Source organism: Chrysemys picta, chromosome 7 (assembly GCF_011386835.1).
Source record: "Chrysemys picta bellii isolate R12L10 chromosome 7, ASM1138683v2, whole genome shotgun sequence".
NCBI classification, from domain to species: Eukaryota; Metazoa; Chordata; order Testudines; family Emydidae; genus Chrysemys; species Chrysemys picta.
This window is the reverse complement of record NC_088797.1, coordinates 101,748,269-101,763,557: the sequence shown is the minus strand read 5'-3', so window position 1 is coordinate 101,763,557 and position 15,289 is coordinate 101,748,269. Positions and strand designations below refer to the sequence as shown.

Genomic DNA, 15,289 nt, shown 5'->3' with positions numbered 1-15,289 from the left:
CGGGGCTTCTCTACCAATAGGTAAACTAGGCAGCTGCCTAGGGTGGCAGTTTTCTGGGCAGCTGCTTATGGCCGCAGATTTGGCCTGGCTGCCCCCATCATGACAAAGAGGTGGCTGGGCCAAATCTGCCACCCTAAGCCTATGAAGAGGTGAGCAGCACACTGAAGTTTTTCCTAATGTGGCAGATTATCTTTAGTGGCCTCTGCAGAACTGGCAAAGGGAGCTCTATATCATTGGTGGATGGCAAGATTCCCAGCTCACTGATGGAACACACAGCATTTGTTCCTAGCCCTAGAGATGTTTCTCCGGTGTTACTTACAATTTTCTCTCTCTCTCAGGCCCATGCTTTGGCCTAATGCTAAGAGAAAGGAGCTGAACTCCCTCTACCTCTATTGGCTTCAGTAGTAGTTGAGGGCAGCTATGGATGTGCTCAGTACCTCATGGATCGGATCAGGCCAGTGTTTAATTTGTGCCAGGGCTTTCCAGTGCCAAGCCCCAGCACCCATTGGCTTGGCAGTTCATAGCCCCGGCACCTCTGGACTTGCTGTATCAGTTATGAAAGTAGAAACATTGCTTGAGCCCTGGTACCTCTTTAATTACAAATTAAGCACTGGATAAGGTCACAGAGAAAACTGGCTCCATAGGTTGAGGGCTATGAAAAAATAATACTAATAAAGATGATAACATTCCCCTGAAAGTGTGTGTGGGAGGGGATACACAGAATGCTGGACAGTGCAGTGTGGTATAAAGTCTTTTCCGATGCTCATTTGGGATGACCTCCATAAATCATTGCCACTAGGAATATGTGTGGGACTTCACAAGCCCCTCAAGATGACTGCACTTCTAAAAGGATAGGAATGCCTTGTGTGATGGAGCTATCCAGCCTTCACCCTCCTGTTCCACACTGAGCTTGAAGTGCCTGAATGAATAGCCCAGGAAAAGCACATAGTTATCACTGCAGATTGCTTAATTGTTTGTGAGCAAGTGAACCCCACCAACATGTTGTCAAATCGCCAGAGTGTAGTATGTTGAGTAGTATGACCAATCCCACTAGAATGTCTTGTTTATTATTGTCATAGTCTCTGTTAAGATGCTCTAATTTTCATGGATATAAATGGTATTCCAGGATATTATTTAGGAATTTCCATAACCCTCAAGTACCTCTAGACATGATGTTCCATTCCCACATTATTTTAGATTGTTCCCATCACTTACTGTTTTTCTCATTTTTCTACATTCACTTAGGAGCAAAAGAGACTGTTGGAACTTGGAATTACTGGGCCAGAGGGGCATGTTCTTAGCCACCCAGAGGAGGTAATATCTTAAGTTCGTAAAATGAACATGTTTAGAGCTTTAAAGAAGTCTCCATTCATGTCCATTCAACTAAAAGAGATGTTGTAAGACGTCGCCTGGTTGTGTTCTTGTTTCCCAAGGTTGAAGCAGAGGCAGTGTACCGTGCAATTACAATAGCAAAACAAGCCAACTGCCCCTTGTATGTCACAAAAGTAATGAGCAAAGGTGCCGCAGATGTGATAGCTCAAGCAAAGCGAAAAGGTAAAACACCACTTCACATTTACACACTAATTAAAACTATTTACTTGTCTCCATGAGTATCACTGCAATAAAAGGAGTTAAGAGTGCATAATTAGGCAATTTCTGGTACATCTGAAAAGCACAACACTTGATGTTAGCTTCAGTTTTCAAAGTGTCCTGAGTTTAATTGCACTGAAGTGAACTCAAAAGAGTCAAAGAGATTGGCTGAAGACTTTGCTACACAAGTCTCATTAGGTGGAGTTGGAAAAATCAAGAATTCATTTCCAACCTATTGTCATGCTTTGAATGAAAAAAAATGAACCTGGGAATGCCTGAGAACTCAAACTGCTGACACACTGGGAAGAAATAGAAATATTCCTCCAAGGAAACAAGGTAACACAATACCTAGAATATAGTAATTCGGACAGATCCTCAGCTGGTGTATCTCCATTGAAGCCAATGGAGCTGTGTTGATTTACATCAACTGGGGTGGGGATCTGGCCCACTGTGTGTGGACGTGGGTGACAAGGGTGAGAGACAGAAATATCCAGTCATAAACATACAATACTGAGTCTATCCCAGGTGTAAATCAACTGATTTAAATGGAGTTACATCAGAAGCATGCATTTTGCCCAAAGTTTTTGTGTAATTTTTGGTATCCCACTGAGAGGGATTTTTAGACACATTCCCTGCCATTACAAATAAGGAGCCATGTCCTGAAGTGTGTGTTCTGCTTTCTTTGGTCTTTCTCAGCCAAAAATAGTACCGAATAGGACTCTGGGGTTTGGCCAAGGCTGTTTCCTGATTGGTACTTTGTACTTTTACAAGGAATACTGTTCAACTTTGTAGCAATCTGATTGGCTGACAGAAATTCAGAAAACTGAAACACAGAGAAACTGGCTCAAATGATCTTTTACTTAGCATTTGTCTACACTGTGGGAAAAGAGAGTTCACCATCAGGAGCATGTTACATATTTTCAGATTATGTATTAGCATTATTATTCTTTAGGCACAGTTGTGTATGGAGAGCCAATTACAGCGAGCCTTGGTACGGATGGATCACACCACTGGAGTAAGAATTGGGCTAAAGCTGCAGCTTTTGTTACATCCCCACCAATTAGCCCTGACCCTACTACGTCCGATTATCTCACTTCTCTGTTATCCTGGTGAGTTGGCAAGGAGAGTAAATGACAGTGGCATGCGGAACAAAACCCAGTCCCTGGGGTTATTATTATTCAACCTCAGAGATGGGCCCAAAGAGCAGAGTGGAGTTTTGATTCAATCTCCTTAAATTTCCACACTGTCTGGATCTGGGGTTTTGGCTTAGGGTCTTTGCTAGTCATCACCAAAAAGCTCACTGAGTAGAACCATTCAATAGGACTCCTTGTTGAGTAAATTACTATTCAGTCTGAGTAGGGATGGAAAAATCAGGCCCCAAAGTAACACCTGAAGACTGTGTAGGGTGAGACTATTGACCTGTAGAAGGGCACCTACAGTAGTAAATATTCTGCCCTAATAGGTCTCCTGATGAGAATTATTTTGCATTCTCTGAGATTTCACAAAATTCTTCTCTCTAGACTCTAGGGAAGCAAACAGATTTGATTTGATTTGATTAATCTTTGTCCTGTGGAATAATGTCCACAAACAGACAATAAAATATGCATATAATTCAATCTTGAATTACAGCCTGGATATAAATCAGGAAGGGTGTTTCAGGGCTCCATGAGCAGATGTCCCTAGAGAGCCTCATTCTAGAGAACCACCTCAGCTCCCTCCTTTCCTTCTCCTATCCCTATCAGCCTGGCTCAGATTTGTTGAGTTATAATAGATTCTGGTATATAGAATCTGGTTTTGTCTTGGGTCTGGCCATAGCCAGGAATACCCCTGATATAAAAGGTCCTTTAGAATCATTTCTTGAAAGGCTGTCAGGGCCAAAAGGATGGATCAAGACTGGGATGTTGATTTAAGGAGTGCAATTACTGGGCATTTAAGGTAACATTTTCAAAAGCATCTAGGCACTTAAATCCAATGGGACCTAAGAACTTAAATCAACTAGGCACCTTTGAAAATATTACCCTAAGGATGAAATTCACCGCTGCACAGAGGGCTAAGCACAAGACCTATGAGCCATTTATGTCACACTTAACCTGCTACACAGGAGATAATTTCACTCTTAAAGAGTACATTGTTGCAAAGAAAAGGCCCCTGAATTATTACGCTGAACAATACAAACTGAGCAATCAATTTTGTCCATTAACTGCATTTTGGTTTGTTTTAACTCAGTGGGGATCTTCAGGTTGCAGGCAGTGCCCACTGCACATTTACCACCGCGCAGAAGGCAGTAGGAAAGGATAACTTTACCCTTATTCCAGAGGGAACAAATGGCATTGAAGAAAGAATGTCAATAATTTGGGAGAAGTGTGTGGTAAGTAACTAAATAAGTGTAAATGTTTGCTGAATTATCAATGCAAGTGCATGCAAATGGCATTTTGTCAGATATGAGGATTTAGACAATAGCAAAAAAAATTTTAATGGAAGGGAAAGAGATACATTATCATCTTACATTGCTGAATGCCTCATTGTGTGACATTATCTAGGCTGCTACTTAAAAAAGCTTTCCTAATGAGAGAAAATGTAACATTTGAATATAAATGTCTTGAAAGAGCTCCTTATTAGAAGAATATTCTATCCCAGTCTGAACTGTGATCAGAAATAAGTCTATCCAGAAGATTTTTGGAAAGGCAAGAAATGGAGTTTCCATTTGTATTCTTTTCCTGTAGGACTGGGCAAACTATATGGAATTTGTTCATTTGTAATTTCTGCAACATTATAGTACCCTCAAAATAAGTTGTGAGTCTCTGTGTTGACTTCAATGAGCTTTGGATCAGGTCCACAGTGAATCTTGAGTGTAGTTTGTTATTCGAGAGACAAGGTGGGTGAGGTAATATCTTTTATTGGACCAACTTCAGTTGGGGAAAGACAAGCTTTCGAGCTACACAGAGCTCTTCAGGTTTGTTATGTCAGCTGTGCTTTTTACGATGCACTAATTGTTTAGCCTATACTAACAATGTTCACCTTTGAAAATATTCATCTTCATCTTCACTGGAGCTCTGTTTCTCTGTCTAGGTTCTTATACCTCACCCATCATTATACTATCTGACCCCTTTCTTCTGGTACCTCCAGTTTCTTGTATCCTTCTCCTAGTAGCATGTTGAGGATCAATAACACTTAGAAAGCTCTGGTTCCAATAAACATGGTATTTTTCTATCTAAGAGAAGAAATTATATAATCTAAAGACTGACTCACTTCAGTATCAATTAAAGAAAGTTCTGGGTGTGAGCCCAGTAATTGCTGAGAGAAATGAGTCCTGTAGATGAAAGTGCTGCCAAATGAATGATGATGATACACAATAGTTGCCACAGACCTCTCTGTAGCCTCACTTCACCCTGTACACTTATTATTCAGTGTTGTGGGATGCAGTGTCTGTAGTGTTGAGCTGTATTCATGTCATAGGAGTACCTACATAGTGACTATAAAATGGGAGCTGTAATCAGTTTTCAAACGTATGACATTATAACAGTCTTTAATGACTAGTCCTGCAGGGACAGCCAATTTTTGAATTAAATGTGAGGCCCAAGATTGTGTGATCTTCTCTGTGTACAAATATCATTAATTCTAGATGAAATTGCAAATTCATTTTTTGATAAGACCTCATTTTCTGGTAATAGGTTTCCTTTCTCAGTCTCCTTTCTTTCTAATTTCCAGGCCTCAGGGAAGATGGATGAGAATGATTTTGTAGCAGTGACCAGTACAAATGCAGCCAAAATCTTTAATTTTTATCCCAGAAAGGGACGAATTGCTGTAGGTTCTGATGCTGACCTAGTTATATGGAATCCCAAGGCTACAAAAATTGTTTCAGCAAAAACCCACCATCTGGTAAAATCATTTTGTGAGATTTAATTTTTTTTTCTTTATAGGATTTTGCAACCAGGGTGTATTAGTGAAATAATGTATTCCCTTTAATCAGAGAGAAATTGAAACAGAGAATTTGGGTAAAATATTAGTATAGTTGTTTATTAAATCTGAGTGGGGGAAGGGAAATAAATCCCTTTTGTTATTGGCATTTACTGCAATGGCACCAAAAATATGTAGAGTAATGCTATAGAATATGCAGTAGCAAAACAATACATGATGACCATTCTTTTGCTGTAAATGTGATACTATTAGTATGTACTGTATAGGCATAGAAAAAAATGTACAATCCTAACCTGAACATTTTCCTGTCCCAGCATTTCTCCTGAATTCCACTGAATAACCTTGAATTGCTGAACATGGAATTTTAAAGGGCTATGACTGTAATTAAGATTTAACAGAACTATTGAGATAAAAGTTTGTTTTAGTTAGCAAATTACTGGGACTGTTGATATATTCCCCGAGGGTTGGATAAATGCAAGGGCTGTACTCTTTCAAATGTAAAACTAAAAAGAGGAAGCAAGATTGATTCCATTTCGCACAGCTGTGTAGGGGCCATTCATACTGGAACAAACCCTGGGGTCCTTACTCAGTGTTTACTCAGCCCTTTCTCAGGTAAATTCCCATTTCACCAACTGGAACTTTAGGCTAACTCATGGGAATGAATATCAGCTACTTAGGAACATCTCCTTATCCTTATCTCTGCAAATGATTCACCAGCTGAGAAACTACCCCCACTCTCAAAAGCCATTTGCCAAAGGGAATCTTTCAACAACACGAGTCTTAGTGGAGATCCAAACCCAGCTTTCCTACCCCTTCCCTGGTCCCAAATAGGCTTGTCACTCTCTCTTTGGTAATATTCCACTGGGGAAAGCCTCAGTGTCTGTTCAAACTGTACCTTCTCTAGAGTTTCCCAGTTCATAGGTATCCCAAAATGAACTCCTACCTGGAACTTGAGAAGCACAGTAACATTTGAAGGGTTAGTGGTAAAACTACATGTAACATTAGTAAAATGTAGAGGGTAGAACTGTTTTAAATTATTTTGTTGAAATATTTTTGACAAAAAAATTATTTTTGACCAAAATGAAATATTTTTCTGAAAATGAAATTTTATGGTATTTTGTTTGAACAGAAGCAGATGTTTTTCAGTTAAAAAATGGTTTTCAGTTTGATTTTCAATAAAGAAAAATTTGCTTTTGCTCTTCAGAAACCAAAAATTATTACCTTTGTATCAAAAATTGTTTTTGAAAGCTGAAGAAGATTTTTCATTTAGAGATGGGGAGAATATTTTTAAAAAGAGAAAAAAACTCCATGGGAAGTTTTGAAAAATGAAATGTTTTCAAATTTCCCACAAAATATAACTGGAATTTTTCAACCAGTTCTGCTAGAGAACTTGCGGTTTCCTGACAAACATAGCAAAAAGATTCTGTCAGTCCAAGGTGAGTTTCAGCAGAAGCCTGCTGGGGATCTAGGTTAAGCAATTGGATCTGGGGACCTAGGTTAAGCAATTGGAACTTATCCATACCTATAATTGGGCTCTGGTTTGCTTCACAAGTAGCCAGGGGTGGCTCCAGGCACCAGCGCAGCAAGCTCATGCCTGGGGCGGTGAGCCGCGGGGGACGGCGTGCCGGTTGCCGTGAGGGTGGCAGTCAGGTAGTCTTCGGCGGCATGCCTGCGGGAGGTCCGCCAGTCCCGCAGCATCGGTGGCAATTCGGTGGCGGGTACTCCGAAGGCGCGGGACCAGCAGATCACCTGCAGAAATGCCGCCGAATCCACGTGACCAGCGTACCACCCGCAGGCATGCCGCCGAAGGGCACCTGACTGCCTTGCTTGGGGCGGCAAAAAACATAGAGCCGCCCCTGCAAGTAGTGTAGTGTGTGGTTTAAGCTAGTGCTAAATGTTCATGAATTTTGTTTGTTCATTCCAGTTTGCTTTAGCTCACCAAATTGATAGAGATCCTTATTTTTTCAAATCTAATCTAAAGGATTATTTAAGGAATGATTAATTATACATGAAGAAAGTATTACAAAAATGTGTGTGTATATATAATTGGGTAGGCTGTGGGTTTATGGCATTTTTGTTTTTAACCCTAAACTAACTCTGAATATCCTGGTTTGGATTTGTCAGAATGTGGAATATAATATATTTGAAGGAACAGAGTGTCGTGGTTCACCTACTGTTGTTATAAGTCAAGGAAAAGTTGTGCTGGAAGATGGAAACCTCTTTGTCATCCAAGGGTCTGGTCGCTTCGTTCCTAGAAAGACATTCCCTGATTTTGTTTATAAAAGAATAAAGGCAAGAAACAGGGTAAGGAGAATTTTTATTTGCAAGAAAACAATCTCTGTTCTAATTTATCCCTGTTCTCCTATTGCTATTAATGTTGTGTTACAGCATCCCAGAGCCTCCTGGTAGGACAGAGAAGGGAAAGGGGGCCCTTTACAGGAGCAAAAATATTATTGATGTTATCTGCTTGTAGGCCTTGAAAAGGTGTAAAACTATCAAATAACTGCTCTTGTGCATTGCCTGGCTTATGCATAAACGGTGTTGCTGTTCAAATGACAATTCTTACACCTGATACCACTTATTAATTCACATGCATCTGAAACTAAAAGAAAACTGTATTGAATTTTTATATACAGTTCCATCAAATATTTTGTATTGGATGATAAGGTATGGTGTGTTTTCCTGGACAAATAGAATGTCTTCAAGGAGATTCAAAGGTAAACTAATCTACTACTAATTACAGGAGAGTACCTTATCATCCAATACAGGAAAAGTACAAAGACGTAAGATGCATTATGTATCTAATTACATGGTCCTTCTAAATTCAGTTTGAAAGGTAAAAGATGTTAAAATAATATATTTAATCTCAATGACATGATACATTATAATGAAATGATGGCAACATTTTTACAATTTAACTGTAGATATTTCTCATTAGAGATGTCCCGGGCTTAGTGGGTCTCTGATATTTTTATTTCAAATAGCCAATGTAGGAAACCACACTTGGTGATATATCCCATAATGAAATTAATTAATTTCTTCTCACAGGTCTTTTCAGCCATTGTTGGCACTCTTATTGCCTCCAATTGTGCAAATTGGTCATTAGTATGTTCTGGCCAAATACTTTAAATCTGTTACATGTATGTGATTGTAGCAAGTATGTACTCATCTAAGAATATTTAGACTGGAGAAAATTCTAAAAAATGTCAGTCAATAGGGATTTCAGGGGAACAGGGAGTTCCCAATACCTCTCCGGATTTGACTTATTCTTTAGGTTGCTCATTTGTGCCCTGGATTGTTCCCTTCCTGCTAGCCATATCCCCTATGCTGGCAACTGGGAGAAGGGATAATATAGGAACTGGTATGGCAATTCTGTCACAGGAATTATCTATTTCTGTTTGTAAGTAAATAGTTAATAGATAAGGTGTCAATACAAGGAGCTCAGAAATATTTTCTGTAGTTCCTTCATTTTATAGGGCCAATAAGACTTATTCTACACTAGCTTCCTTTGGTGGATCTTTATATCATCTCTTAGCTGCACCACGCCTCCATTTTTCCATGTGTTTTGTGGATGTTTTCATTATTTGATGTATGGAGGGCAAGTATCAGTAACCACTTCATTTCTCCCAAATACACCAACGCACATCGGCAACTACAGCAATAACCACATGACATGATTTACTGTAGCTTTTCTTTTCTCTGTGAATTCATTGCTGTAATAGAGGCACACCAGTGGAAGGCAGAATAAGTAAAAGAAACTGACAGAGCCTTGTAAAAACTATAAATCCTGTTCATAGTAGCTAGCCTTAGCTTTTAAAGCGGCCACCTATGGTCATTTAAAACTAGAGTGGAAGCAATGATCAGTGCAGTGACCATATTACCTGCCCTCTCACCCACCTGCACTCCTTCCTAACTTTCTGGTATGGCCATGAAAATGACACTTATCCTGAAATATGAAGAATTGCTCCTGTATGCTCTCCTACCTGCATTTTCCCCTCATATTTTGCACCCTTCTTTAACTTGCAGATAAACGATTGCTAAGTCTGGTTGATCCCACTCGATGTGACAAAAGGCCTCCAGGCTATTTGCTACCAATCAAACTCCATCTATGTTATGTTTGAAAGTAAAAACATTGTGTCATTTTTCATCATCCAAGGAAGGCACTTTGCTAAATATAAACTTTTTGCTCACATGAAGCTGGAGGTTCCTAGACTCCGAGTTAAATAATAATTGGGCATCAGATCAGGTGGTCGTTGATTGCTTGTGAAGTTAATTCATTTGGGCAGTCACATTTGATATTATGGGCAGTTAGTCTGGTTGTCTGCATTACATTTTTTGGTCCCTTGTCTAGCAATGGCTTTTTGGAGAGAGAGAAAAGGGTCCAAAATGGTGTTGGAAAATATTGCATTGGATATCAACTTTACACAGTTTTCAGTATTACAGAGATGAAGATCAGATGGCATGACAGGTTAGCAGTGAAACTGAAATGCTATTTTAAAATGCAGAATAGTTATTCTTTACAATTTGTATCTGTCCTGACTTCATTATGCTCAAACCCAAACCTTTTTCTATTTTCTAAATGCTCTGTACTAATTTTTGATCATAAAATGACTGGTACATAAAGTGGCTTGGGATGAGAACTAGCTAGCCGCAGGTAATAATGTGAATGGAGTACTGGTAATGTAGCTATTTCTCTGCACTAGCTTCAGATCTTTCTACCAGTCAAGAAGATGGATGATTTAAAGTAGCACCTGATGCAATAGGACATTGTAATCATGCCGTGTCAGGTTCCGTTGAGTTGTCACATCAGAACTCACAACATACCAAAGGAAAAACAGAATGGAATGTGAGGTGGAAAAATGCCATTTTTGTGTGTTCTCTGTAACAAAAAATAAAAATACAGTAAGCCTTTTGCCAATAAGCCAAAATTATGCACTGCTCTTTTCTCATGGCCACTGCAAAGTGCCAATCTAGCCCTGGAGATGAAAATATTGATCTCAGTGTTAGGAGGTGAAGAATACTGGTTTGAAGAATCAACTGGATTGCAAGCTGTTGAGGGAAGGGCCAATATCTTTCTGTGGTAGTGTACAGTGCTCAGCATGCACCGAGGCACTGTAAAAATAAAGACATTAACAGTATTAATAGTAATAAAATTAATGATCGAACCCTGAAGACACACTGGGCTTGATTCTGATTTTCCCTAAGACCCCTTTACACAGTTCTGGCAGTGTAAAGGGGCCTGAAACTGGGTGTTATTGTAATTTAAGGTGAGAGCAGTGTAATGGGGCCTTCATGTAAATGAGAACCATGTTCACTGTGTCCAAGATACACTGACAGCAAACACTTCCTATTTCATCTCTCGGTATTATATTTTGCGGGAGCCAGGCTACCATATCATCACCAGGTGGCCAATTTAATGGAAAGGGACCTTTCTACGGGAGACTGACATGGATGATAGAGCCCAAAACTGACCTGCCATTTTCTTTTTTATGCCGGCCAAAATCTACGTAACTCCTTGTAAAATAATTTTCCAGAGCAAATGTTTAATGTTCGTTCTTCTCAAACAAATAACCTGAACTTATGTGCAACCCGCCCCCCCCCCCCCCCACAATAATAACTCAGGATATGTATGACGGAGAGAAGAAAAATCAGTAAGGGAACAGATTTCAGCTTCAAATTTCTCATCATTTCATTCAGAATCAGCTCACATGTTTATCCTCTATCTCGCTACAGCTTGCTGAAATTCATGGTGTTCCAAGGGGGCTTTATGATGGGCCAGTTCATGATGTCATAGTGACTGCTAAAGCTGCAGCCCCCACTCCTACTTCAAGGATAGCTCCCTGCTCAGGCAAAATACCAACTTTTCCTGTCCGTAATCTGCATCTGTCAGGATTCAGCTTGTCTGGTAAGTTTGCTCAGTGGGTACAGTAGCATTTGCAGGTAGAGATGAACATGGGTAGCTTAGACTGACTGAGAAGTGCAAATATTGTTTACAAACCATACCCCAGTCTTGCAGTGAGCTCCCTGCAGGCAGACTTGTGCACCCAGGAGGAACCCTGCTGAAGTTAATGCAACTCCAAACGGATGCAGGGGTACATTCAAATTGAGTTCAATAGCAGGGTCAGAGCTTATGTTATGTTACTCAAGTAGAAGAAAATGATAGAGGTATAGAATTGCATTAGTAATTTCTGCTAATGTAAAAGACAAAATGTATTAACAACTAAGTTTATGTGATGATTGCCTTGCTGCTTTTGAGAAATCACTTTTCCCGCTACAGTACAATTTGCAGAGCTATAGTATCTTACATACAAAAGCAACACAAAATTCTTCCAGGTGGTTGAAAGCTATCCATGCAAATACATTAAAGTATGTAGGTCACAAGATACCAGAGAGGATGCATGTCAAGTTTGAATTAAAAATTGAGGTGGCCAATGGGTATGAAACAGAGAAGACAAAAGAGCCAAGGACAGGCATCAGACTGATGAGGTCTGACAACAGAGGTTGAAATCTTGGCCCCATTGAAATTGATGGCAAAATTCTTATTAACTTCACTGAGGCCAGGAAATCAGCCTGAGTTGTGTCCTTTTCCAATTCCATAAAATAAGTGGTTGGATATATAGGAAACCTATGAGAGGAAGATGGCTGAGATGCAAACAAACTAAGAAAAGGCATCAAGTAGTATTATATGGTTAAAGCGCAAAGGTCAAGGCAGATGGGGAGAGAGGGAGTGAGAAGGAATCATAGTTACAGAAGAGAAAATTACTAAGCACAGATACAGCTATGGACGAATTCAGTACTATGGCTAGAGTGGAGGTGAGATGACAAATGCTCATGTACAGTAGCTTGTTTTAGGGGAGGTCAATGGCTAGATGAAAAGATTGTCTCAAGATTTTATTTAAAAAGGGGAGAATCACAACTAAACTAGTAGCTAATAGTGGAAGTGGATATAAGGGGGAATGGTCACCCAGATCTTATGACAAATGCTCAGAACAGCAGCGCTTCAACCAATGGCGTGGAGACTGTCACATCTCTATAAAGGCATCATACACTCACATAAATGATTTACTGCTTGTGAGTTTCCTGAATTGAAGATTCAAACTAGTTGTTATGACAGCCATTAGGAATGGGAAGAGTACTGCATATCTACTTGTACAATAGTAGGTTTAAATTTATTTCATGTTAATTTTGATATAAATCCTGGTGTAAATAAAGTTGAAATTTGACTTCTACATAAAAAAAATCATACCATGAAAGGTGTAGTTTCTGCTATTTTATCCACAGTGATGCAATTTTGAGTCTTATTTGAATCATGGGAGTACCACACATACGTTCTTCAGTCATTTGGCATATATGGACATCATGCATGTGCTGCTCAGCTTTGTGTCACACTGTACTTGGTGCATGAACATGTGTACCATAGCTAAGAAGAATTTTGAAAGCAAATGCCACATTATACAGTTACTGATAAAACTCTTCGCTTACTTGGCTGAGATCACATGGATCCTTGACAGCTCTACATGAAATGAAGTCCCAAAATGTTATTATCTGGAAACTATTTATTCATGGAGAAACAAATCATTACAAAAAAGTCCTAGAATGAATATGCAAAAGATCTTTCCAGGAAAGCAGTTAGAATTTTCCAGTTCCTTCCAATTAGAATACAGTCTTTCATTGCATTTGACAGCATTTCCTATAATTAACCCTTTTAATTTATTCTCATTATGTATAGTAGCATGTTTAGTTTCCCCACTACTAAGCTTGAAATATGCTTTGGTTCTATCTCAGTCTGAGCATGAAAACATAATAATATTATTTGATCTTCAAATTATCAGTATAGTTTGTAGCTTCAGTGGTGATTAGAAGGGTTGCTAAAATTCAAAAGCATTTTAACTAAAAATTACAAGATTCTACAGATTATACAGTTCATTGGTCATGTCATGCTACATACCTTATTTATAAAGTTGTCCCAAAGTATAAAAAGTGTAGGTATTTATTTTTGTTTGAATTTTATTGTTCAGTTTCCAAATCAATATGCATTAAAGACAAATAAATTGCTATTGATTACCCATGTACATATATATTGTTATGAACAAAAACATTTCATTTAATAATTCCTGTATTTAAATCAATGGGGCTGTCACTTGTTTGTAGCTCTTCAAGTTCTATGCCTTCTCTTCTAGGATCTCAAACAGATGACCATATTGCAAGACGTCCTGCTCAAAAAATCATCGCACCCCCTGGTGGACGTTCCAATATTACATCTTTGTCATAATGATTCCAAATGTGATGTATTGTATTCCTTGCCAATCAGTCTTGGTTTCCACTGGAGCAGGTGATCTGGAGAACTGCATTTTTCAACATCAGTTTCACAGTTACAGAAAATGTATCTTAAAAGATTGCCTTGTTTACACTCACCCAGAACACCTTGCTTTATGAGGGGGGAGGGATAGCTCAGTGGTTTGAGCATTGGCCTGCTAAACCTAGGGTTGTGAGTTCAATCCTTGAGGGAACCATTTAGAGATCTGGGCCAAAAATTGGGGATTGGTCCTGCTTTGAGTAGGGGGTTGGACTAGATGACTTTCTGAGTCCCTTCCAACCCTGTTACTCTATGATTTTATGAGCTGTAAGCAACAGAAGTGCAGCTCTAAGTAGCAACCTTAACAATTAATTATCATGTGCAAGGGGCTTGGGTGGAGTGGACACCATGGAAATATAAAATTGATCTGCCATCAAGCTCAGGATGAAATTAACCATGCATCAGTTTACCCCCCCCCCCCCCATCTTTCTCTGAGTGGAAAATAGGCTAAAAATACCCAAGATAATAGAACAACCATCAAGTATTTTAAATATGTTTCTCTCTCAAATAGATATTCAGCAGATCTTTAACACATGCATGTAAACAATATGAAGTTCATTTAAAAATGTGTTCAGCAGTGCTGCTGGCTGTCTTGTAATCAGGACAAAGCTGTAGACATGTTTTGTGTTTAATAGGTTCTTTGTTTCCTTTCCGATAACAACTACTGCCCTTTGTACTCTAAGGAATTTTAACTGGTAAACACTCAACTCTGTATGTTTTTAATACAGTTAGTTATATATATCTTGTGGTTGAAATGATCAATAATCATCTATTTATACTATCTCATTGCGCAGGCCTTGAACATGCCTTGGGAATCATTGTCACTCTGTACCAATGTGACAGCATGAATATAAGAAATCGAAGTGTGGTCTGAATGTTCATGGAGTTAGTTGTCATAGTGTCGATATAGGCATACTAATGCATTGAGTTTTTTGGGTTTTTTTTCCATAGTTGTATTTCTGGAACACAGAGATGACAGTGGACGTTCCAGTGTATTTTAGTCTTTTTGTTAGACTTGTTTTTTAAAGATTATTTATACAATTTTCCAAGTACCAAGCAGAGGCACATTTGAAGGCCAGTTGCATCTGATGGACTCTTTTATAAAGCTTAATACAACAGGTTTATTATATTTAAAGCTATGTACAGTAAAGGTGATCTTATATGCAGTATCATTCCATAAAACTATGCATGTAATGTCAACAAAATCACTATTTTGTTTTTTGTTCATTGCTTTCAATAAAGTTTGTTGGAAATCACCAAAATTATAAGGCCATTTGATTAATCTTTGTCTACTGTCTCCTACTATGGGCTCTTATCCATAGCGAATCATAAAACTCACTTATACACTTTGAGTTTGATCTGATTCCCTTTATCAAGGGAAAGAGGCCTATTGACTTCAGAGACGTTGGATCAGGTCTTGTATAC

At 38.9% G+C, this 15,289-nt stretch overlaps 1 protein-coding gene across 2 annotated transcripts in view; it reads left to right on the top strand.

Moving 5' to 3' along the window:
- Positions 1 to 15,126, top strand: part of DPYSL4 (dihydropyrimidinase like 4) — a 28,815-nt gene extending 13,689 nt beyond the window's left edge. For both annotated transcript variants that reach the window (XM_042856758.2, XM_005305314.5), the window contains exons 7-14: positions 1,246 to 1,314; positions 1,434 to 1,554; positions 2,543 to 2,699; positions 3,817 to 3,958; positions 5,299 to 5,469; positions 7,633 to 7,812; positions 11,242 to 11,413; positions 13,689 to 15,126. In XM_042856758.2, coding sequence (XP_042712692.2) covers positions 1,246 to 1,314; positions 1,434 to 1,554; positions 2,543 to 2,699; positions 3,817 to 3,958; positions 5,299 to 5,469; positions 7,633 to 7,812; positions 11,242 to 11,413; positions 13,689 to 13,780 — 1,104 coding nt within the window. In that variant the 3' untranslated portion in view covers positions 13,781 to 15,126. The remainder of the gene's footprint in view (positions 1 to 1,245; positions 1,315 to 1,433; positions 1,555 to 2,542; positions 2,700 to 3,816; positions 3,959 to 5,298; positions 5,470 to 7,632; positions 7,813 to 11,241; positions 11,414 to 13,688) is intronic.
- Positions 15,127 to 15,289: the final 163 nt, after the last annotated feature.